General features: G+C 31.5%; 1 protein-coding gene across 1 annotated transcript; it reads left to right on the top strand.

Moving 5' to 3' along the window:
• The first annotated feature begins 1,010 nt into the window (after positions 1–1,010).
• On the top strand, positions 1,011–24,087 carry LOC111689930 (inositol 1,4,5-trisphosphate receptor). Its single transcript, XM_046948188.1, has 24 exons — positions 1,011–1,261; positions 8,550–9,053; positions 9,162–9,267; positions 9,343–9,413; positions 9,473–9,588; positions 10,026–10,848; positions 10,914–11,602; positions 11,665–12,165; positions 12,221–12,396; positions 12,455–12,610; positions 12,704–12,857; positions 14,919–15,084; positions 15,495–16,078; positions 16,568–16,703; positions 16,772–16,906; positions 17,506–17,729; positions 17,793–20,564; positions 20,671–20,863; positions 21,355–21,477; positions 21,541–21,713; positions 21,775–21,939; positions 22,005–22,191; positions 22,251–22,459; positions 22,840–24,087. Exons 3-24 carry the CDS (start codon positions 9,167–9,169, stop codon positions 23,413–23,415), a joined length of 8,430 nt encoding a protein of 2,809 aa, XP_046804144.1. The 5' UTR covers positions 1,011–1,261; positions 8,550–9,053; positions 9,162–9,166; the 3' UTR covers positions 23,416–24,087.
• Positions 24,088–25,481: the final 1,394 nt, after the last annotated feature.

Below are 25,481 nucleotides of genomic sequence, written 5' to 3'. Positions count from 1 at the left end.
TCCGGAGTACTGCTTGAACTTTATTGCATTTGAAGCCCGTTTAACCAACATAATCGGCTCCATAATCGTATATAAATCCATAGTTATGCATTAATAATGCAATGTAAAAGATATGCATCTACTTTAGACTGCTAAAAGTGTTCCAAACCAATTCAGGTAATCTTAATCAAATGGTAATATGTTGCATTACAATCAATTTTTTGATAAAAGGTATTGCCTTGTAGACTGCATCTTGCCCCATACGTTATTTCCTGTCTTCATTCGTTCTTGGTCTCAAAATCTAGTTTTATACGTTTAATAGATCGAATTCCTAATGAGTTTAGATGACCTTAGAATTATACAAATTTATATATAGGTCAATATTTCAATATGTTACAAAAGCCCCAACTTTTTTGATAGTGGTGATACAAATTGCAACTCAAATCGGTTGCAAATAACAAAAAACTTACGTGCACATTTGCTTTTCCACAAACAAAAAGAAGACAATCGAGATCATTCAACAATTGGTGTCTCCACACGTGGAAAAGTTTAAAGACTGAATACAAATACGAGTAAACAACTCTCTTTCAAACTGATTTTCATAATAATAAATTATGAATGAATATTTTATTAGTCATTTTTTCACTTACGCGCAAATGCAAATGAGAGTGAAAGTGTCTGCTGTTAAGGACAAAGAGGTGTGAAGAGAAGGAAAAATAAAAATTACTTTAACTTTTAACAAGGAGTTAACTTAAAACACCACCACCTCGATAACTAAACAAGGAATTTGGAACATTGACAAAAATTGTAAAAAAAAAACACAGAACAAAAAGCTTTTTTAAGTTGCAAGCTATAAAGTTTTGCCTACAACAACAGAATAAACTTTTTTTTGTCAGTTTCACTTTTCATTTAATAAACTTTTCCAGTCAAAGTTAAGGAATAAAGAAAACTTTTGGTTCGAACAACCAACGAAAAAGAAATCATTTTGTTACTAATAATTGAACGGTTAAGGTGAAAATCAAATAGATAAAATATTACGGTTTCTCGGTTGCTCAAAAATGAAAAATAAATTTTATCTATAAGAAAGTGTTTGTGTTGGGTATTAACTTTTCTCAAAGTAGTATTTGTAGAAAAAAAAGTAATAAATTAATTGTTTAAATTTTAAATAAACAAATGCAGAAAGAAATATATAAAAAGAAAATATTCCAAAAAAAAATTATTGTTAAATACTTTTGTTATAAACAATTGTTTTTAGTGGTTTTTCTTGTGGCTTAATTTAAAGGTGAGCAAAATTCTTTAAAAATGAAATTATTATAAATAAACAAGTAAAACCAATTTATTTATTTGTTTAAGAAAAAAAAACTTTATTTGAAGTGTAATAAAAAAATTCATGATCTCTCAATGTGCAAAAAACACCTGGAAAAGTGTTTTATAAGGTCTCAATGATTAAATTCTAAAAAATTTAAAGAAAATTTGCTTTTTTTAATTTCTTCTATGAAATTTGCAAAAAGTCATGTGAAAATACACATTCAATCTTCAATATTTATTACTAAACCACTTTTACAGTTTCTTTCTTAAACAAATTTTTACTGGCTCCCACCGTATGTCTGTCTGTCTGTCCGTCTGGAGGCTGACAAGGGGGACAAGAAAAAGTAACACAAATTGTATCTATTGATTGTTTATTAATTTTTACTTTTTTTTCTTTACACCACAAATTGTCGGAATGTGAGTGAATCTGTCTATTCATCTGGAAGAGTAATAACAACAAAAAACACAAATTTTGTGTTATATTTTTGCTCTCATTTGTAAATTTTATTTATTATTTTTTTGATGTTTTTATTTCCAATTAATTTGGTATAAAATTAATTTGTTTATTTAGTTTTTGGCTTTTTCTCAGCAATTTACCCAAAAATTCCTCTTATTTCCACATGTCTGTTTTTGCAAAATTGCAAAAATAAAAAAGAATTCCAAATGTGAGCCACTTTTCCACTTATTGAAAGAATTGTTAGAAATAATAAAAAAAATATTTTTTTTAAATATAGCATTTTTCCAAGTGCTGTCTTTTTGTATTAAAAATTGAGTAACTTTAACTTGAAAAGGGGAAGGATACCTTTGTAGTAATGGATATTTATATATACATATATATAATATGTTGCTTATTACAATACAAATAACAGGTACAACTTAGGATTCTATAGTTGAAACGAAAAGTCGACATTTTGTATTTAGTTAAAAGTCGACTTTTCGACTTTTTGCATTTAGTTAAAAGTCGACTTTTTGCATTATACTAAAAGTCGATTTTTCGACTTTTTTCATATAATCAAAAATCGACTTTTTGACTTTTTGTATTTTATATCTTTTCGGCTTTTCCCGACTTTTTTCAAATTTTCGACTTTTTTCGAATTTTCGACTTTTTCCGACTTTTTTTTCGAATTTTCGACTTTTTGACTATTTTGAACTTTTTCCGACTTTTTGACTTTTTCCGACTTTTTTCCTATGTTTTCCGACTTTTTCGATTTTTTTACTTTTTCCGACATTTCGACTATCTTTTCACTTTTTCAACTATATTCGATTTTTCCGACTATTTTAGATTTTAATGTTGCCATTTAACATTATATTATTATTATTTTTTCGACTTTTTCTTATGTTTTTCGACTTTTTTCGAATTTCCGACTTTTTTCGACGTTTTCCGATTTTTCTCGAATTTTCGACATTTTTCGACTTTTTCCGACTTTTCGACTATTTTCGACTTTTCGAATATTTTCCACTTTTTCTGACTTTTATACAAAGCCGACTTTTCGACTTTTTTCATATACGATAGCCTTAGACTTTTCGAATTTCTTCAACAAAAAGTCGATTGTTCGAAAGTCGATTTATAGAACCCTAGTACAACTAGGGTACACATTAGGATCTTTATTGGAAATCGAACTCAAAACTCACTATCTATCTATCTGTCTGTCTATCTATATATATATATCTATATATATAATATATATCTATATATATATATATATATATAATATATATATATATATATATATATATATATATATATATAATATATATATATATATATTATATATATATATATATATATATATATATATATATATATATATATATATATATATATATATATATATATATATATATATATATATATATATATATATATATCTACTATACCTTAGTTTGGACAACATGCTACTGTAGTACGAACTATAGATCAAACTGGGGTTCAGACTATAGCAAGTATTATAGTCTCAACTATAGACCCTATTCTGGTCTATAGACGAGACTGCATTCTGGACAATAGAATAGATTATAGTCTGGATTACTGAATACACTATACTTTAGACTATTGAATAGACTATTGTCTGCAATAGACTTAACCAGAAAGGTCACTGCTATTAATCAGATGATTACTTTATTTTTATGCAGAGAATGCTGTCAGTCAAAAATTGTTATCGTTTACATGTTATGACTGTTAATTGTTTACATTTTATTTGACATATTTGACAGAAACCTATTTCTATAATTCTAATTCTAAATAGTGTTAGTTGTAGACTAGGTTATAGTCTTGTCTATGTGGTATTAAATTAACCACTTTTTATTTTTTTAACTTTTTATATTTAAGGTTTTCTATTTATTATTGAAAAAAATCAAAACTTTAAATTCTTTTATGATTTTCTCAATTACTTTCATGCCCAATATTTTGTTAAATCCTCTACTAAAAACAAACTTTTTATGTTTAAACCAACTGTCAAATGTATTGACACATGTCAGAAATGTTTAAACTCTTCAATTCATTTGTTAATCTTCCTGTGTCGGAAAAATTTATTGTAAATAACAAAATAATAACATTATAAATAGAGTTCAGTTTTTTTTTATGGTCCACACAAAAATGAAAACGGAAATGTAAAACTAAAAGTAATGAAATAAAAAAACGACAGCAAACAAAAAATGAAAACTATGTCAGCAGCATAAAATTGTGATATGAAAAAGCTTTTAGGCAGGCAGCATCTTTACAGGGACTAAGAGACAAATGTTAATAAGATTATGAAACCCAGCAAACTACCACGATGACCATAACAGACAATGAAACAATTTAAACAAAAATGTTATATTATTTAAAATTTTTTCATAATTTATGTTTAAATTAATATTTTTAAACAATTTTTTGTTTAAGTTTATTTCCCTTTTATTTATAAGAAAATTCTTTAACTGGCCACCCTAAAATTGCTTTAACTGTACTTTATCCTTATTGTTCTCAATCTCATGAGGGCAAATAATATATAATAGTCAAAAACAAGCGCCAGCTAAACTCCCCTTCCACAACCCCAATTCCTATCTCTCCATCAACATTTTTATGTTTTGTTGTTTTTGTTTTTCATTTTTTTTTTAACAAGGAAGAAATCAGAGAACAAAACATTACAGTGGAATTTGTTAAATGGAAACAAAAACAACAACAACAACCAGAATAACATAACGATTTTAATTTACTTTCTCTATACTCGTTAGGGAAAGTGCCCCAAGATTTAAATTTGTATATTAAGGTAACATAGGGAGATAAGAGAAATTTTAAAATTTTTGTAAATTCCTATACATATGTATGTGTTTTTTGTTGCTTTTTATCCAAAATATATTCTTAAGTTTATAAATTAAATTGCTCAACACCCCAACAGTTCGACCGGACAGTCCCGAACTGACCACTTAACCTACCACTTGTGGTGGTCCCTAGCCACCTGACTATCTAGGTGACCAACCATTTTAACATTGGCTTGTCCTACGAGGAAGTCAATCGTCACTCTACACCCTACAAAGAGACAGTAAAGAGACGACTGCCTCCGCTCCCGCTTACAAAGAGGACACTAAAGTGACGACTGTCTTCATTCTCGATTACAAAGGGTACATTCGTGACGAATGACCCAAAACATACGAATTACGATCATCCAGGTGATTAACTATTAGTGGAAATTACTGTCTTTTTCGTATGCATTGACTCTTTGTCGAACTGCTGGGACTATACATACCTCCTCTCTTACAACTTTTATTCTATGATTTATTTTTTTCAATTTATTTACATATATATTTACCCTTTTTATTCAAAATATAAAGCCTTTTATACTTAAACACTTAAAGCTATTTTCAGTATGCTTGCTAGCTTTTTCAACATTCATTTAAAATTGTTTAATTTCATTTCATACTCCCCCAAAAATATTTTATCCTTTTTTCAGTTTTTTTCTTTTTTTTAACATAAACAAACATTCATACACATGCCTATTAATATTTAATATACACATAAAATAAAAATATAAACTAATTAGTATTTCAACTTGAACTAAAATATTCATACAATCATATTTTACATACATATTTATATAGCAAATTTTTAAAAATTTGTTTGGGTCCTTTTTTTATTACAAAAGTAAAAACCTTTAGAAGTATTTTAGAAGCTATTTGCATGTTTAATTTCAATAAACTTAATTATTTTTTAATTTTTTTATTGTATAAAACAATATTAATAGTTTTAATTGCATTTTTTATGAAAGAAATAAACAGTGTGAAATTTAGCGTCCTTAACTGACCAGATATATTTTGAATAATAGGATAGACTAGACTACACAATAGACTATATACCAGACTATAAACTAGACTATCGACTAAACTTTGCTATAGTTCAGTTCTAGTTTAGTTTTAGTTCAGTTCTAGTTCAGTTCTAGTTCAGTTCTAGTTCAGTTCTAGTTCAGTTCTAGTTCAGTTCTAGTTCAGTTCTAGTTCAGTTCTAGTTCAGTTCTAGTTCAGTTCTAGTTCAGTTCTAGTTCAGTTCTAGTTCAGTTCTAGTTCAGTTCTAGTTCAGTTCTAGTTCAGTTCTAGTTCAGTTCTAGTTCAGTTCTAGTTCAGTTCTAGTTCAGTTCTAGTTCAGTTCTAGTTCAGTTCTAGTTCAGTTCTAGTTCAGTTCTAGTTCAGTTCTAGTTCAGTTCTAGTTCAGTTCTAGTTCAGTTCTAGTTCAGTTCTAGTTCAGTTCTAGTTCAGTTCTAGTTCAGTTCTAGTTCAGTTCTAGTTCAGTTCTAGTTCAGTTCTAGTTCAGTTCTAGTTCAGTTCTAGTTCAGTTCTAGTTCAGTTCTAGTTCAGTTCTAGTTCAGTTCTAGTTCAGTTCTAGTTCAGTTCTAGTTCAGTTCTAGTTCAGTTCTAGTTCAGTTCTAGTTCAGTTCTAGTTCAGTTCTAGTTCAGTTCTAGTTCAGTTCTAGTTCAGTTCTAGTTCAGTTCTAGTTCAGTTCTAGTTCAGTTCTAGTTCAGTTCTAGTTCAGTTCTAGTTCAGTTCTAGTTCAGTTCTAGTTCAGTTCTAGTTCAGTTCTAGTTCAGTTCTAGTTCAGTTCTAGTTCAGTTCTAGTTCAGTTCTAGTTCAGTTCTAGTTCAGTTCTAGTTCAGTTCTAGTTCAGTTCTAGTTCAGTTCTAGTTCAGTTCTAGTTCAGTTCTAGTTCAGTTCTAGTTCAGTTCTAGTTCAGTTCTAGTTCAGTTCTAGTTCAGTTCTAGTTCAGTTCTAGTTCAGTTTTAGTTCAGTTCTAGTTCAGTTCTAGTTCAGTTCTAGTTTAGTTCTAGTTCAGTTCTAGTTCAGTTCTAGTTCTGTAGAATTGACTACAGACTATACTATACTCTAAACTTTATACTAGACTATAGGCTATACTATTGTCGGAATTGTAGACTAGATTATAGTCTGGATTATATAGTGGACTTTAATCTAAACTATAAGCCAACGTCTGGAAAATGACTGAACTTTAAGCTAGACTATTGTTTGAACTTAAGACCAAAAAAAAATCAGTACTATAGACTGGACTTGGGACGGAACTATAAGCAATACTATAGACTGATCTAGAGAATCGTTCCTATAGACTAGACTTGTATGGACTAGACTATAGTAAAAGCTATAGTCCAGATTATAGACAAGTCTAATCAAAAATATTATCTGGGTTGTAGACTAGAGTATACATTAACGAACAGGCTATTGTATAAGATACAGACTAGCTAAATGTCAGATTTGCTGTACTATATTCTGACCTCTAGACTAGACTATTTGCCGGGTTATTGAGTAGTCTGTGTAAATTACATACGTTACCAACCAATTGCCTATATTTAATACCATTCGCCTTTGTAGTGTTAACTAAAGTTAAAATACAAATCAAAACATGTTAAAAGAAAACCAAGAGTGATACTAAAGCAATTTATACAAATTACCATGGGTGGTGGTGTTGACTGAATAGTGGTTGCTTGCTCTTTTAAAAACTACATATTCCATATACTGACACAATAATTACATTTATATTAAAAGTATTCAAATTAAATTATTTACAAATGTTAAAATTTAATATTTATTATGTGTGTGTTATTTTGAAGTCAATGGTTTTTTCTTCTTTATTTAAATGAGCAAATAGTAGTTATGGCATAATTTATGTTTCAATTAATAGGAACATAAAACCAATTAACAGTGCAATTAACATTATACATATTTTTAATAAATATGTATGTATATTATGGAATTTTATGAACAATCTAAAATCTTTAGTAAATTTAGTACATAATTATATATTTTGAGTAGTTTCATTAATTACAGTACAAAACTGTTGCCTTGGGTATTTAAAAGTTTATTTAATACAATATTTCTTGGAGGGTGGGGGTTTTATGGAGTTGTTTTTTTTTTTGTAATATTTGATATGTCAAAAAAATTTCTTGTAATAAATTTGTTTGGTTTACAATTTAATCAATGTTTTTACTGTTTTATATCTTAAGCAGGGGTGTACAATATCTTGCAATTGGAGGGATCGTTTTAAAGCTGTTAAAAGGCGTTGAAAACTTTTGTTTTTCGTAGCTTATTCTAAAGAATTGTCTATAGTCTTATCTGTAGTCTAGTCTATAGTCTTGTCTACAATACAGTCTATAGTCTTGTCTATAGTCTAGTATATAGTCTAGTCTATAGTCTAGTCTATAGTCTAGTCTATAGTCTAGTCTATAGTCTAGTCTATAGTCTAGTCTATAGTCTAGTCTATAGTCTAGTCTATAGTCTAGTCTATAGTCTAGTCTATAGTCTAGTCTATAGTCTAGTCTATAGTCTAGTCTATAGTCTAGTCTATAGTCTAGTCTATAGTCTAGTCTATGATCTAGTCTATAGTCTAGTCTATGATCTAGTCTAGTCTATAGTCTAGTCTACAGTCTAGTCTACAGTCTATAGTCTTGTTTAAAGTCTAGTCTATAGTGTAGTTTATAGTCTAGTATGTATTCTATTCTATAGTCTATTCTGTAGTCTGTACTATAATCGAATCTATATTCTAGTCTAAAATCATGGTAGATTTTAAACTAGTTTAGTTTATAGTCTCGTATTGTCTTAGGTAGGTTTCCAAAAATTCCATCTATTAAATGGCTCCACCACTTGTTTTACTCTGTAGTTTGAATAAAATTCTGAGGCTCCCCCATGGCTATAACAGATATAATTTAAGTTGTTTCTATATGTATAAATAACTATATAATTTTCATTATTTAAAATTGTTCATTGTTTTCTTTCAATTTCGTTACAGTTTATCAAAAGACCTGAAGCAAAAACAGCAACAACAACAGCTACAAAAAGAGCAATACAATAATAAAATATGTATTATACTTGATTTAACCATTATTTAGTTCAACGAAAAAATAATAATAAAGTCGAAAGAGAAGAGACAACAAGATTATATAATAAAAATATAACAATAACAAAAAAACTACTATACACCAAAATCATTTATAGTATAATCACTGTAAGCAGACTGGACCAGACCTACCACACCAGATTTTAAGTACATGGTTACATGCAACAGTTTGTTATACGACTAGGAACATATTTTAAAACAAAAGCAACAAAAACAATTTTAACCCAAGGGGCCTTCATCTTCTTCAACCACAAGTGCTCCTTCTTCTTCTACTTACATATTTAATTTCAAGCTTAAAAACATACATACATACACTTATAAATGTTTAACTAACAAAACAACAAGAAAAACAACAACTTTGGCTGTGGTAAAAGTTTTATGTATGGACACTTAAAGGTAAGATTTCCACCTCCTACTTAGGATAACAATAAAACACACTATTAAAATACATACTTGGAATATGTATGTACATGGAATTTATAATATGTTCTTTGTTTTTTTCAGACAAAATGGGTGACAATATAATTGGTTCAGCCAGCTTTTTGCATTTGGGTGATATTGTTTCACTCTATGCCGAAGGTAGTGTGTGCGGTTTCTTAAGTACTTTAGGGTAAGTTTGATTTTGTTTAATAATTAATGAAAATAATTCTTAATTAATAATTTATTTTTTCTTTATTTAAAACAGTTTGGTTGATGATCGTACTGTGGTGTGTCCGGAGGCAGGTGACTTAAATTATCCTCCCAAAAAGTTTAGAGGTATGTTTGTTTATCTGTTATGAATTTAGTGTAAATATAAAGTAATATATTTCTTGCAGATTGTTTGATTAAAGTATGTCCTATGAATCGTTATTCGGCCCAGAAACAATTCTGGAAAGCCGCCAAACAATCAGCCAGCTCGAATACAGATACAAATTTACTAAAAAGATTACATGTGAGTAAATATTTTTCTTCTTTTTCGTAATTTCTAGAGTCCACAATCCAGACTATGGTCTAGACAAGACTATTATTTAGTATATAAATTATGCTATATGTCTAATCTATTATCATAGTCTTGACAATGATCTCAGACAATGGTCTAATCTATGGAATGGAATACGATATGTCTAGTTTATAGTCTAGTTCATAATCTAGCCTAGTCTAGCCTAGTCTATAGTCTAGTCTATAGTCTAGTCTATAGTCTAGTCTATAGTCTAGTCTATAGTCTAGTCTATAGTCTAGTCTATAGTCTAGTCTATAGTCTAGTCTATAGTCTAGTCTATAGTCTAGTCTATAGTCTAGTCTATAGTCTAATCCATAGTCTAGTATATAGTATAGTCTAGAAAAGATTTCAATAACATTTATTTTCACTTAAACCCATCCTTCCTCCAGCACGCTGCCGAAATAGAAAAGAAACAAAATGAAACGGAAAACAAGAAAATCCTTGGACAACAAATACAATACGGCAGTGTGGTCCAACTGCTCCATCTCAAATCGAATAAATTTCTCACCGTTAACAAACGTCTTCCTTCACTGCTGGAGAAAAATGCCATGCGTGTCTATCTCGATGCCAATGGCAATGAGGGTTCCTGGTTTTATATTATGCCCTTCTATAAGCTGCGTTCCATAGGCGATAATGTGGTAGTGGGCGATAAAGTTATTCTCAATCCCGTTAATGCTGATCAACAGAATCTACATGTAGCTGCAAATTATGAATTGCCCGATAATCCCGGATGCAAAGAAGTAAATGTCTTGAATTCTTCCACCTCCTGGAAAATCACTTTATTTATGGAACACAAAGAGAATCAAGAACATATACTCAAAGGAGGTGATGTGGTGCGTTTGTTTCATGCCGAACAGGAAAAATTTCTAACCATGGATGAGTATAAAAAGCAGCAGCACGTTTTCTTGAGAACTACCGGACGTACTAGTGCAACGGCGGCTACTTCTAGTAAAGCTTTATGGGAAATCGAGGTGGTACAACATGATTCCTGTAGAGGTGGTGCTGGTCATTGGAATTCTTTGTATCGTTTTAAACATTTGGCCACCGGTTATTATTTGGCAGCAGAGCTGGACTCTGAAAATGTCAATACATCGGGTCAGCAACAACAACAGCAACAGCAGCAAGTGCAGCAACCTCTGCAGCAGCAGTTAATAAATCTAAGTGGAGAAAATGCTAAAGATTCGGGTATAGGCTGTAATTCAACCATGATAGGTAGGAAGTGATGTTTTTGTTAATAAATAAAACTTTAATTTTAATTGTTTTATTTTTGTTTTCAGAAAAAACCAAACTGGAGCAATACCGCTTGGTATCGGTACCCTTTTCCACAGATATTGCCACTGTCTTTGAACTTGACCCCACCACTATGGCACGAGCCGATAGCTTAGTACCCCAGTCAAGTTATGTGCGCTTAAGGCATCTTTGCTCCAACACTTGGGTTCATGCCACTTCCATACCCATCGATATTGATGATGACAAACCGGTCATGTCTAAAGTCTGCTGTTCGCCCATTAAAGAAGACAAAGAAGCTTTCGCTTTGATACCAGTTTCACCCGTCGAAGTACGTGATTTAGATTTTGCCAATGATGCCTGCAAAGTATTGGCCACTGTTACCGCTAAATTGGATAATGGCACTATATCGATTAATGAAAGACGTTCTTTGATTTCCCTGCTGCAAGATATAGTCTATTTTATAGCCGGCATGGAAAATGAACAGAATAAAACCAAGGCTTTGGAATTGACTATAAAGAATCCAAATCGTGATCGTCAAAAATTGCTAAGAGAACAATATATTCTAAAGCAATTGTTCAAGATCTTGCAGGGTCCCTTTCAAGAGCATCCGGGCTGTGATGGGCCATTTTTAAGATTAGATGAATTAAGTGATCCTAAAAATAGTCCCTATAAGAATATATTTCGTTTATGCTATCGAATTTTAAGACTGTCCCAGCAAGACTATAGAAAAAATCAGGTAAGTTTATAATTAATATCAAAATGAAAGAGTTCAGAGTATAACTTTTATTTCATTAATAGGAATATATAGCCAAACATTTTGGTTTAATGCAAAAACAAATCGGCTATGATATCTTAGCCGAGGACACTATTACCGCTTTGCTGCACAATAATCGCAAACTATTGGAAAAGCATATAACCGCCGCTGAAATAGAAACTTTTGTGGGTTTAGTGCGTAAAAATATGCACAATTGGGATTCTAGATTTTTAGATTATCTCTCCGATTTGTGTGTTTCCAATCGCAAAGCGATAGCTGTTACCCAGGAATTGATTTGTAAAAGTGTTTTGAGTACAAAAAATTCTGATATTTTAATAGAAACCCAAGTAAAGGCCATCAAACAAAAGAAAACAAATAATGTTAAGAAAAAAGAACATTCCCCACTTACACCGCTGGCAGAAGATGAAGATGATGAGAAAATATCATTGTTATCAACAAACACCACTTCCACTTGGGACCTGGATAGTCTAGATGAGGACGAAGAAGTTAAATATGAAATACATTTAAAGTGGAAAGGTTTACAGGTGGGATTTGAAACATAAATTTATAAAGAATTTTATGAATTTCTTCCTTTTTCAGGAATCTCGTTCTATGGCCGATTTAGCCAACTTTGTGGCCCAAGGCAAAGAAGTGGAGGCAGCCATTTTAAACTATTATCGTCATCAATTAAATCTTTTCTCTAACATGTGTTTAAATCGTCAATATTTGGCATTAAATAATCTTTCGCCTCATTTGGACATTGATCTGATATTAAAGTAAGTTTTTTAGGAATTTGTTAAATGTACGAAATCTTTAGTGTTTAATTTGTTTCAGATGTATGTCCGATGAGTCCATGCCTTACGAATTGAGAGCCTCTTTTTGCCGTCTTATGTTGCATTTACATGTGGATCGTGACCCACAAGAACCGGTTACACCAGTGAAATATGCCCGACTTTGGAGTGAAATACCATCGAAAATGTCAATTTTAGAGTAAGTCGAATCATAATTTTTGATTATGCCAGAAATTGTTTGAAAGTTTTTAAACAAAAATTATTTAAACCTCTTTTTCTCTCTTAATTTTAGTTATGATGGTAAAAACCAACCCGCTGACTATAACAAGGAAGCAGTACGTGCCAAATTTAATACTACCATACAATTTGTTGAGAATTATTTGTGCAATGTGGCAGCCAAAGTTTGGTTATTTACCGATCAGGAGCAAAATAAATTAACATTTGAGGTAAGTTGAATATTTATCAAAAGTAAAGGGTATAACACCAAAATGGACTGTAATTCAAGGAAAACTTAGGGTGGGTTTCTATAGTTAGAAAGTCGACTTTTCGACTTTTTGCATTTAGGTAAAAGTCGACTTTTCAACTTTTTGCATGTTATGCAAAGTCGATTTTTCGACTTTTTTATTTAGTTAAAAGTCGACTTTTGGAGTTTTCGACTTTTAGTATTTTTTTCGACTTTTATCTACTACTTTTTCCGACCTTTTTCGACTATTTTCGACTTTTTGAGTATTTTCGACTTTTTTTCGATTTTCAACTATTTTCGACCGTTTGACTACTTTTGTCTCTTTTCGACTTTTTCCAATTTTTTCCGACTATTTTTGATTTTTTTCGACCATTTTCGACTTTTTTATTATTTTCGACTTTTTCCGACTATTTTTAACTTCTTCCGACTATTTGACTATTTTCGACTATGTTGACGATTTTCGATTTTCAACTATTTTCGACTGTTTAACTATTTTTGTCTCTATTCGACTCTTCGACTATTTTCGACTTTTTTTTTTACTTTTTGACTATTTTCGACTTTTTTCGCCTTTTTTCGACTAATTTCGACTTTCTGTCTCTTTTCGACTATTTTCGACTTTTTCCGACAATTTGTGACTTTTTTCGACCATTTTCGACTTTTTTATTATTTTCGACTTTTTCTGACTATTTTTAACTTTTTCCGACTTCTCAACTTTTTCCAACTTTTTGACTATTTTCGACTATGTTGACGATTTTTGTCTCTATTCGACTCTTCGACTATTTTCGAATTTTTCCGACTTTTTGACTATTTTCGACTTTTTTTGACTTTTTCCGACTATTTTCGACTTTTTCTGACTATTTTCGACTTTTTTTTGACTATTTTTAACTTTTTTCCGACTTCTCAACTTTTTCCGACTTTTTGACTATTTTCGACTATGTTGACGATTTTTGACTTTTTTTCGATTTTCAACTATTTTCGACCGTTTAACTATTTTTGTCTCTATTCGACTCATCGACTATTTTCGACTTTTTCCCACTTTTTTCGACTTTTTGACTATTTTAGACTTTTTTCGACTAATTTCGACTTTTTCCGACTATTTTCGATTTTTTGACTATTTTCGACTTTTCGACTATTTTCGACTTTTTCCGACTTTTCGCCTATTTTCGACTTTTTCCGACTTTTATTTCCAAAGTCGACTTTTCGACATTTTTCACAGACAATAGTCGAGTTATCGACTTTTTTGGAACAAAATAGTCGACTTCGACTTTTTGTTGAAAGTCGATTTATAGAACCCCATTTCTTACTACTCAGTTAAAGTGGGCTTAACTTTTCTGTTAGATTAAACTCGGAAGAAATTTAGGCGGACTTTAACCGATGTTTATGTTCATCAGTTAAACTAAAGCCGCCTAAAGGCGGACTTTAACCGATGATTGTGTTTTTCAGTTTTAGATTTAAGCTCAGTTAACTTTGTTAGTATTGCCAAGTTTTCACTGAAAACATAAACAATGAACAGCTGTTTTTTGCAAACAATACTTTTGTAAAAATTCTGGAGAAATGTTATATAAACATTTAAAACAATAATTAATAAAACAAAACAAATCAGAAAATTACAAATTACTTAAAATATTATGTTTTTGTTCTTCCGAAATCATTGTTTTATTGTTTTTGTTAATTGTGTTTTCTCACTTATAACTTGAGTTTAATTGGCCAATTACACTCAGTTAAACTAAGATAATAAGTAACTTTACTGATAACTGAAAAACACAAAAAAATATATGAAACCAGATTTAACCAAAGAATGAAGATTATCTTTATCAGAAAAACTAGTCCTAAGTAACGTTACTCATTACTGAAAAAATATATATTAAACCAGGTTCAACCAAAGAATGTAGATTATCTTTATCAGAAAACCCTGCCCTTATTTAAACTTCTAATAACAACTTTAACATTTCGATTATTAAGGTCTCACTGAAAACCTTACAATATTACACAATATTTCGATTTTAAAATATTTTATTTTAAAGTCCTTACTCTTTCATTTCAGGTGGTTAAATTGGCACGTGATTTGATCTATTTTGGTTTCTATAGCTTTAGTGATTTGCTCAGATTAACTAAAACTCTTTTGTGTATATTGGATTGTGTTTCCGATAATAACATAGAAAGTTCAACAGCTTCCAATACAGGACGATTTGTAGCAGCCGACACAGATTGTAAGTAATTTTTTTTTAAATTGATTTTCTTACAAAAACAAAGTTCCCCTAAATATCAAAAACTCCAATTGTAGTTAAAGAATAAGAAACTTACTAAAATGTATCCCAAAAATTTAAGTTATGTTTAGAATATTTTTGAGTTCGAAATTTTTTCTTAAATCGTATTGATAAATTTGCATATTATTGGCTGGCTTATTATTTAAAATTTTAATTTTTCAAAAAAAAAACTAAAAATAAAAAGCGGCTAATGAGGAGGAACAAGGTAAGTAAGATTTCCGAAATTTTAATTCAAAACAAAATTACAAGAAAAGTAACAAAAAAAAAAAAAACGACTCAAAACTAACACTAAGAAAAAAACCAACATATTTCTAACACTTCCTACCAAAATCATACAACAAAACTACTTTCAGCCGAAGGAGGTGTTTTACGTTCCATAGGTGATATGAACACAGTCATGACTAGTTTGGCTTTGGGTTCAGTGGGTCAAGTTATGGCCACGCCCGCAATATCACTGCAACAACGTAAATCTGTGTCGCAGCTCATGAAAGAGTTCCCCCTCGTAATGGACACAAAATTGAAAATTATAGAAATTCTACAATTCATACTCGATGTACGTTTGGATTATAGAATTAGTTGCCTCTTATCGATATTCAAGCGTGAATTTGATGAAAGTGATGCTCAGCAGCAGGCTCAGGCTGAGGCCGCAGCACAAAATCAAGCCAATCCCGGTGATCCTCAAGCGGCCGCCCAGGCTTTTCAGCAACGTCAAAAGAATATCGATTTAGAGTCAATTGGTATACAGGCAGAGGGTATTTTTGATTGTGATAGTGGTGATGCGGCCAATTTGGATTTGGATGGTCAGGGAGGGCGCACTTTCCTAAGAGTTTTATTGCATTTAATTATGCATGATTATCCACCGTTGGTATCGGGTGCTCTGCATTTGCTCTTTCGTCATTTCAGCCAAAGGCAAGAGGTTTTACATGCCTTTCGACAGGTAAGTCGTAAAAGCGGGGGAAATACTTAAGAGTTCCTTAAATAGAGGACTAATAACTTAACTCTGGGGTTTCTCTATCTCTTAAGAATTTACTCTTCCATTAAAGTCTAAAATTTCAAAGAAAAAACTTAAAAATTTGTTCTATTTATTTCAAACCCAGAGTTGTATTATTTTTCCTCAATATACGTTTCGTATTAATTTATTTTTTACTAAAATTATTTTGTTTCTTTTATTTTTAAAAATATTTTTTTATAAAATTCTTTTGCCATGCTTTCTTATCAAAACTAAAAAATACTTGTTTCAAATTTTACTTTGTTATAAAATTAATAATTTGTTTAAATTTCAAACATTACTTTCTTTAAAAAAAATTCAACCAGTGGATGAGTATAGTTAGTACTATTCTTAAGTTTTCTTTTAATTTAAATTACAAAAAAAATATAAAATTAAAAGATTATAACATTAAATTCTATTTTACTAAACCACTACCAGGTTCAACTTTTGGTTTCCGACAGTGATGTTGAATCCTATAAACAAATCAAACATGATTTGGATATTTTAAGACAAAGTGTAGAAAAATCTGAATTGTGGGTTTACAAATCGAAAACTTCAGAGGAATTAAATACGAGTGAGTAGTCTATTTAATTTCATTACAAAATTCAAAACAAAAAATTGATTTATATTTTAAATTCTCAGCTGGTGGCGAATCTACTATTGATAATGTTACTTTAAGCAACGAATATAAGGCTTCACTGTCCAGCGAACAATTAAATGAATATAAGAAAGTTAAGGAGATATTAATACGCATGAATCAGTTTTGTGTAACACCAGGTAAAGTATTCATACAAAAGAGAATTCTATTCAAGTTCTTTTTCAAGTTCAGTTCTAGTTGAGTTCTATTTCAGTTCTAGTTGAGTTCTATTTTAGTTCTAGTTCAGTTCTACTTCAGTTCTAGTTCAGTTGTAGTTTAGTTCTAGTTCAGTTCTAGTTCAGTTCTAGTTCAGTTCTAATTCAGTTCTAATTCAGTTCTAATTCAGTTCTAATTCAGTTCTAATTCAGTTCTAGTTCAGTTCTAGATCAGTTCTAGTTCAGTTCTAGTTCATTTCTAGTTCAGTTCTAGTTCAGTTCTAGTTCAGTTCTAGTTCAGTTCTAGTTCAGTTCTAGTTCAGTTCTAGTTCAGTTCTAGTTCAGTTCTAGTTCAGTTCTAGTTCAGTTCTAGTTCAGTTCTAGTTCAGTTCTAGTTCAGTTCTAGTTCAGTTCATGTTCACTTCTAGTTCAGCCCTTGTTCAGTTCTAGTTCAGTTCTAGTTCAGTTCTTGTTCAATTCTAGTTCAGTTGTACTTTAGTTCTAGTTCACTTCTATGTCACTTCTAGTTCAGTCCTTGTTCAGTTCTAGTTCAATTCTACTTTATAATCATCCTTTTTCTTCAGGTCCCTATGTTAAACCCCGCAAACATGAGCAACGTCTTTTGCGTAATGTTGGTGTACACACCGTGGTCTTGGATCTTTTACAAAATCCTTACGACGAGAAAGATGATGTTCTCATGAAGGAGTTGATGTTTTTGGCTCATGAGTTTTTGCAAAATTTCTGTTTAGGCAATCAACAGAATCAGGTGTTGCTGCATAATCATTTAGATCTATTCCTGAATCCAGGGGTAAGAATTAAAAAGTTTTCAAACGAGTCTCATTTTTATACAAAACATTTGCTTCTTCTATAGATCCTAGAAGCCAAAACAGTTTGCGCCATATTTAAAGACAACTTAGCTTTATGCAATGAGGTCACCGATAAAGTGGTACAACACTTTGTGCACTGCATCGAAATCCATGGACGTCATGTAGTTTATTTGCAATTTTTGCAGACCATTGTTAAAGCAGAAAATCAGTTTATACGCAAATGTCAGGACATGGTAATGCAGGAATTAATTAATGCCGGTGAAGAAGTTTTAGTGTTTTATAATGATAAATCCTCGTTTAATCAATTTGTAACAATGATGCAAAAACAAAAAACTGCTTTAAGTGATGACAGTCCTTTAAAATATCATGTGGAATTGGTTAAATTGTTGGCTTGTTGCACCATGGGCAAAAATCTCTATACCGAAATAAAGTGCAATAATTTATTGTCTTTGGATGATATTGTAGCTATTATATGTAATCCAGCTTGCATACCCGAAGTTAAAGAAGCCTATGTTGATTTTCTCAACCATTGCTATATAGATACAGAGGTAGAGATGAAGGAAATCTACTCCTCTGGACATATGTGGAATTTGTTTGAGAAAAGCTTTTTGGTAGACATAAATCTGTTGATAGCTGGCGGGATTAATGCTGATAAGTCCCTTATGAATTATGTTCTTAATGGTGTTTGTACTATTTTGGCCACCTTCTTTAGCAGTCCCTTCTCAGATCAATCGACCATTGTCCAGTCTAGACAAATGATTTTCGTACAATTACTGCAAGCCTGTTATCGTTTATCCCAATGCAAATGGTTAAGTCTAGCTGATCGCTTTAATGTCGAAAATTGTATACGTACTTTGGCTGAGTCGGCCAAAACCAGGAGTATTGCCATACCCCTGGATTTAGAGCAACAGGTGGTAACAATGTCCAGCAAAACGGCATTGTTAACTAGACAAACTACCAAATGGCTTTTAGCCTCGAAACAGCCAAAATATGAGACACAGAATTCGGGTAATTTAATGCGATTAGATAGGTCCATTATAGAGGGCTTGCAGGATATTGTATCACTATTGGAGGAACAATTAAAGCCAGTAGTGGAAGCAGAATTGTCTTTACTGGTAGACATACTATATCGCTCGGAATTGTTGTTCCCAGTGGGTACAGATGCGCGTCGTCGATGTGAGTCGGGTGGTTTTATACGCAAATTGATCAAACACACCGAAAAGTTGTTGGAAGAAAAGGAGGAGAAATTGTGTGTTAAGGTGTTGAAAACTCTAAGGGAAATGATGGCCATAGATGTGAATTATGGTGAAAAGGGTGATAATTTAAGGAACACTTTGCTAAAGCGTTACTTTGATATAAAACCTTGTAATAGCTCGCGAACACCAGTGGAGCAGAAAAATGATTTGGCTGCCTTGGTTATGCCTAGCCAAGAAAGTCAAAAGCATTTAAATATGGTTACCCATGGTCCAGGTGCGAAATATTTGCAAAGAGCTGAAAAAACCTTACACGAAGTACAAAATCACTTAGATCGTGAGGGAGCCTCTGATTTGGTTATAGAATTGGTTATTAAATCTGTACACTCACCCTCTATATTTGTGGAGGCCATAGAATTGGGTATAGCTCTCTTAGAGGGTGGTAATCCCATCATACAAAAAGGCATGTTTAATAAATTCCTGAGTGGTGACTTAAATCAACCTTTCTTCAAGGTGTTCTTTGACAAAATGAAAGATTCGCAACAGGAAATAAAATCTACGGTAACAGTCAACACGTCGGATATTGCGGCCAAGGCTCATGAAAGCAAACAAGATGTTAACTTGGAATTGGATAAAATTTCTCGTAAACATGGTGTCAAAACTAATGGTGTGGTCATAACCGAAGAACTAAGAAAAGAACTGCATAATGCTGGCTTAGCCACCGCCAGAGCCTTTAGCAATGCCCGCAATCTACATGCGGGAGAAGATTCTAATTCTCTCAACATCAACAGTCCTTTGGAGGATATATTAGCAGAGAAACTAGACAAACACAAGGATAATAAAGAAGAACGCAATAAACTTTCCAATAAAGTTCTAGTAATGCAGCCCATCTTAAGATTCCTACAGCTGCTGTGTGAAAATCATAATCCTGATTTGCAAAATCTTTTGCGCAATCAAAACAATAAAACCAACTACAATCTGGTGTCGGAGACCTTAATGTTTCTAGATTGCATTTGTGGTTCGACTACTGGTGGCCTGGGACTTTTGGGTCTTTATATCAATGAAAACAATGTGGCTCTTATCAATCAAACACTCGAAACATTAACGGAATACTGTCAGGGTCCCTGTCATGAGAATCAAAATTGTATAGCTACGCATGAATCGAATGGTCTGGATATTATAACTGCTCTCATTTTAAATAACATAAATCCTTTGGGTGAAAATCGCATGGATCTAGTGTTGGAATTGAAAAATAATGCCTCGAAACTTTTGCTCGCCATTATGGAATCTCGCGGTGATAGTGAAAATGCCGAAAGAATTCTCTACAACATGAATCCCAAGCAACTGGTGGAAGTGGCATGCAAAGCTTATCATCAGGAGGAAATGATTGATGATAATGATAGTGATGATGATCCCGTAGATACTGATCATGATGATGAAGATGTTTCGGTTAGTCCGCGTGAGGTGGGCCACAATATCTATATATTGTGTCATCAGTTGGCTCAGCATAATAAGGAACTGGCCGCGCTACTAAAAGCCTCCGAAGATCCTCAATCGGCAAATTTCGATGCGAAAATGAGTCAGGCTTTAATGTATTATGCTACGCATACAGCACAAATTGAAGTAAGTGGAAAATGTTTAATGATCCCTAAACGTTTTTTTTTAAATTTGTAACTACTTTTTTAAGTCTTTCGATCGATTTTGTTTTGTAATGATTTCTTTCCTCTAGATTGTTCGTCACGATCGTACTTTGGAGCAAATTGTTTTTCCCATACCAGAAATATGCGAGTATTTGACAACGGATACCAAAATGAAAATATTCCATACTGCCGAACGTGATGATCAAGGCTCTAAAGTGGTGGATTTCTTTGATAAGGCTGAAGAAATGTTCAACGAAATGAAATGGCAGAAAAAGCTAAGAGGTAAGAACATAATTACTAAACTAGTCGGTTCATTTATGACTTTAATTATAATTCAGTTCTAGTTCAGTTCTGGTTCAGTTCTAGTTCTAGTTCAGTTCTAGTTCAGTTCTAGTTGAGTTCTAGTTCAGTTCTAGTTCAGTTCTAGTTCAGTTCTAGTTCAGTTCTAGTTCAGTTCTAGTTCAGTTCTAGTTCAGTTCTAGTTCAGTTCTAGTTCAGTTCTAGTTCAGTTCTAGTTCAGTTCTAGTTCAGTTCTAGTTCAGTTCTAGTTCAGTTCTAGTTCAGTTCTAGTTCAGTTCTAGTTCAGTTCTAGTTCAGTTCTAGTTCAGTTCTAGTTCAGTTCTAGTTCAGTTCTAGTTCAGTTTTAGTTCAGTTTTAGTTCAGTTCTAGTTCAGTTCTAGTTCAGTTTTAGTTCAGTTCTAGTTCAGATCTAGTTCAGTTCTAGCTCACTTCTTTTAAATTCTAAATTTTCTGTCCTTACTTTTTTCTTTTAGGTCAACCTTTCCTATTCTGGGTTAGCAGTTACATGTCCTTATGGAGTAATATATTATTTAATTGTGTGGTCGTTATTAATTTGATTGTAGCATTTTTCTATCCCTTTGATAACACTGTGCCTGGTGAGTTTATCTCAAGTTTTTCTAATAATTTAAACTTTAACATTCATCATTTTCTAATTCCAGAACTTAGTCCACATATTTCTTTATTATTTTGGGCCATCTTGATATTTTCTTTAGTTATAGTCGTTACATTACCTCGTGAATCTGGCATACGTACATTAATAGGTTCAATTATATTACGTTCGATATTTCTACTGGGACCGGAGTCAACACTCTGTTTGTTGGGTGTGGTAACGGTAAGTAAGAGAAATATTAATATTTTTGTTAAAAAGAATACATTTTCCCCTTCTTTTGTAGGTCACTTTAAAAAGCGTCCATATAATAAGTATAATGGGCAATAAGGGCACATTGGAAAAGCATTTCTTTAAAATTATAACCGACTTTCAATTGTTATATCACTGCATTTATATAGTTTTCTGTTTCTGTGGTCTTCTATTTCATCCATTCTTCTATTCACTGCTGGTAAGTTGATTTATCATATTTATGAATGATATTTGCCTATTGATTCCTTCTTATCTTCCTAAAAGCTTTTCGATGTTGTGTATCGTGAGGAGACCCTGGTTAATGTTATACGTTCCGTAACACGCAATGGTCGTTCTATAGTTTTGACTGCTGTTTTGGCTTTGATTTTAGTTTATCTGTTTTCCATTATTGGTTATATGTTCTTTAGGGATGATTTCTTGGTTCCAGTGGATGTCGAAGAAGTGGAAAATGGTAGGGGAATTTTTTTTCAATTTCGTTAAAAATAATTATTGTTATTTTTCTTGTTAAAGTGGTCGATGCTACTTTATCGGTTACACCAGATGGCACGTGTCCTTCTCCAGATGGATTGCAAACTTCCAGATTAGTTGAGACTGGTGGCGGCGGTGATGTTAAGGAACGTGCTTGTGACTCTTTGGTTATGTGCATTGTAACGACCCTTAATCAGGGTTTGAGAAATGGCGGTGGTATTGGTGATATTTTAAGAGCACCTTCAAGCAAGGTAAGTGGAACAGAACTAGAACTAAACTAGAATTAAACTAAAACTGAACTAGAACTGAACTAGAACTAGAACTGAACTAGAACCGAACTAGAACTGAACTAGAACTGAACTAGAGCTGAACTAGAACTGAACTAGAACTGAACTAGAACTGAACTAGAACTGAACTAGAACTGAACTAGAACTGAACTAGAACTGAACTAGAACTGAACTAGAACTGAACTAGAACTGAACTGGAACTGAACTAGAACTGAACTAGAACAGAACTCGAACAAAACTAGAACAGAACTAGAACAGATCTAGGACTAAACTAGAGACAACTATATCTGATGAACTTTTAATTCAAATTGACATTTTTTATCTTAAACGCAATTTTCTTTTAGGAGGGACTTTTTGCCGCTCGTGTCATCTACGATCTACTCTTCTTCTTCATTGTCATCATTATCGTACTAAATCTGATTTTTGGTGTCATCATCGATACCTTTGCCGATCTGAGAAGTGAAAAGCAGCAAAAAGAATTGATTTTGAAAAATACCTGTTTCATTTGTGGTCTCAATCGTTCGGCTTTCGATAATAAAACGGTTAGCTTCGAGGAACACATTAAATCCGAACACAATATGTGGCATTATCTATACTTTATAGTTTTGGTTAAGGTAAAAGATCCTACAGAATTCACCGGACCCGAATCGTATGTCTATGCAATGGTTAAAGCGGGTATATTAGATTGGTTCCCACGTTTAAGGGCCATGTCTTTGGCAGCCGTTGATGCAGATGGCGAACAGATAGAGTTGCGTAGCATGCAGGCTCAATTGCTGGAGACGCAGATGTTAATAACAAATTTATCACAGCAATTGCATGAACTCAAGGATCACATGACAGAGCAGCGAAAACAAAAACAACGTTTGGGTTTGTTGAATACAACAGCAAGTAGTTTTTTAGCCGGCTATCAATTCCAATAAAGAAGTTTAGTTTCAATTTTTTGCTTTTTGAAACTAATGACAATTGTTATATTAAACTTTATTTTTTCTAGCTTAAGCTGTTTTTTAACTTTATTTGAAACTTTTATTTTTATTATTTTTTTATCATATTAACAAATTGTGATCTTTAATATTTTTTTTAAACAAACTGAAAATAACAACTAAACAAACCTCATATTAATGACTTTTTTGTAATATTTGTTTTTTTTTTTAAAGAAATTTTAGTTTTTTTTATAACAATTATTACCTTTTTGCAACTTTGTACTTTAACTTAAAGTTTAATTTGTTTGTTTTTTTATTTAAATTTTTTGCACTTTATGTTTTTGTTACTGTTATACATCTTTTACATTTAAAACTGCAACTGTTATACAATTTTATTCTGCTAATAAGCATTTAACTTTACTGTAGAAAAATAACTAAAAAGCAAACAAACATTATTTAAATTGTAAACTAAAAAAAAAAACAACAATTGAAAAATTAACAACTCTTTAAATGAATGAATAATTTTATTAAATGTTTGCACTGAAATAATTAATGAAATAAGAAAGTAAAACTTCTAGCAGAAAGTAAATTAAATTAAAGATTAATGTAGTCTTAAATAAATTAATATGCAATACACATTATATTAAGAATAAAAAGCACTATATACAAACAAAAGAACAAAAACAATAATTAATTTAAAGAAAATTAAACAAAAGTTATCTAAAAGGTAAGAAAAGTTCTTTAACTAATCAAATCTCAACAAATGTCTTGTAATTTCATAAACATCCTTTAGTTTATCCCCCTTTATGTTCACATACTTTTAGGCTTAATTTAAAGAATTATATGAATCATTCTGTTTGTTTTTATTCAACAACCGAGTGACTCCAATACTTTTTACATCCCTAAAGTATGATATAGAAAATTTTTGCAAAAAAAAATTTAGAAAATCCACCTTCCTGCTTTTCTTGACATTCTGTAAGCCTGGTATTAAGAAATCAGTTTAGTGTAAAATTCTAATTGGAAACTTTTGCAATTCATTTTGTGAATGACGTCACGCTAAAGCTTAATGCAATGAATATGTATGTGAGTAAATGCGTGTGTGTTTTAGAGTTAATAGAAGACTTTTTTAAGGGAAATTAGTTTGTTTATTAATAAAATTAATAAAAACAAGTATGAAAGTATAGTCGGGCGTTGTCGAACATATGATACCCTACAGCAAGTTATGAATTAATATAAAATATGATTTATCTTGAATATTTTTTGTTGTTTTCCTTATATTCAAGCAATTTATGGTCGAAAAACTAATTTCTGAAGCAGATTTTATGTGAAGGATAGAGGCAAATATGGTCCGTCCGATCCCTAAAAAAATGTATAAATAGATTTATATTTGTACTGTAATTCATCGCGATATTAGTGTTTAAAAGTTAATTATGGACATTTTGGTAATTTTCTAAAGGTGACCTTATATGGGAGCTAGGGTCAAATGAGGTCCGATCTTTATGAAATTTAGCAAGATCATCAAGGCTTATGTAAAACTTAATTATATCGCTTTTTATCGATATACAAGAACATATGTATACTTAACATTATAATGAGCTCAAAGGCCCTTTTCAGGGGGTTTGTTGTAAATGAAATCATGTACCGAATTGAAACATTTTTCATAGGTATGTAAATATGCCAAATTTCATCCAATTTTCTTGAAAATTGCAGCCTATACCTTGCGCACAAGCTTGACATGAACAGCCAGATGTTCAAGGCTAAATCGACTCAGAAAACGATTCTAAACCGATCGGTATACTTTAAGATGAGTGGTATAGGACGAATATTTTTGTGCATTACAAACATTTGCATAAACCCAAAGTAACATAGAAACATTTTCCGTTTACAGATTTTCTATAAACAAATATTTACATAAAAGAGTTTCTATAGAAAAGTCTTCAAATTAAGGATTTTCTATAAAAAGAGTTTCCATAGAAAGAAATCAATCAAAAAATTTTCTATAATAAGATTTACTATAGAAAAGTCTTCATACAAAAGATTTTCTATAGAAAATTCTTTATACAAAG

The sequence above is a fragment of the Lucilia cuprina genome, chromosome 4, assembly GCF_022045245.1.
Source record: "Lucilia cuprina isolate Lc7/37 chromosome 4, ASM2204524v1, whole genome shotgun sequence".
NCBI classification, from domain to species: domain Eukaryota; kingdom Metazoa; phylum Arthropoda; class Insecta; order Diptera; family Calliphoridae; genus Lucilia; species Lucilia cuprina.
Note: the sequence above shows the minus strand (reverse complement) of the source record. Positions and strands in the feature narration are given on the sequence as shown.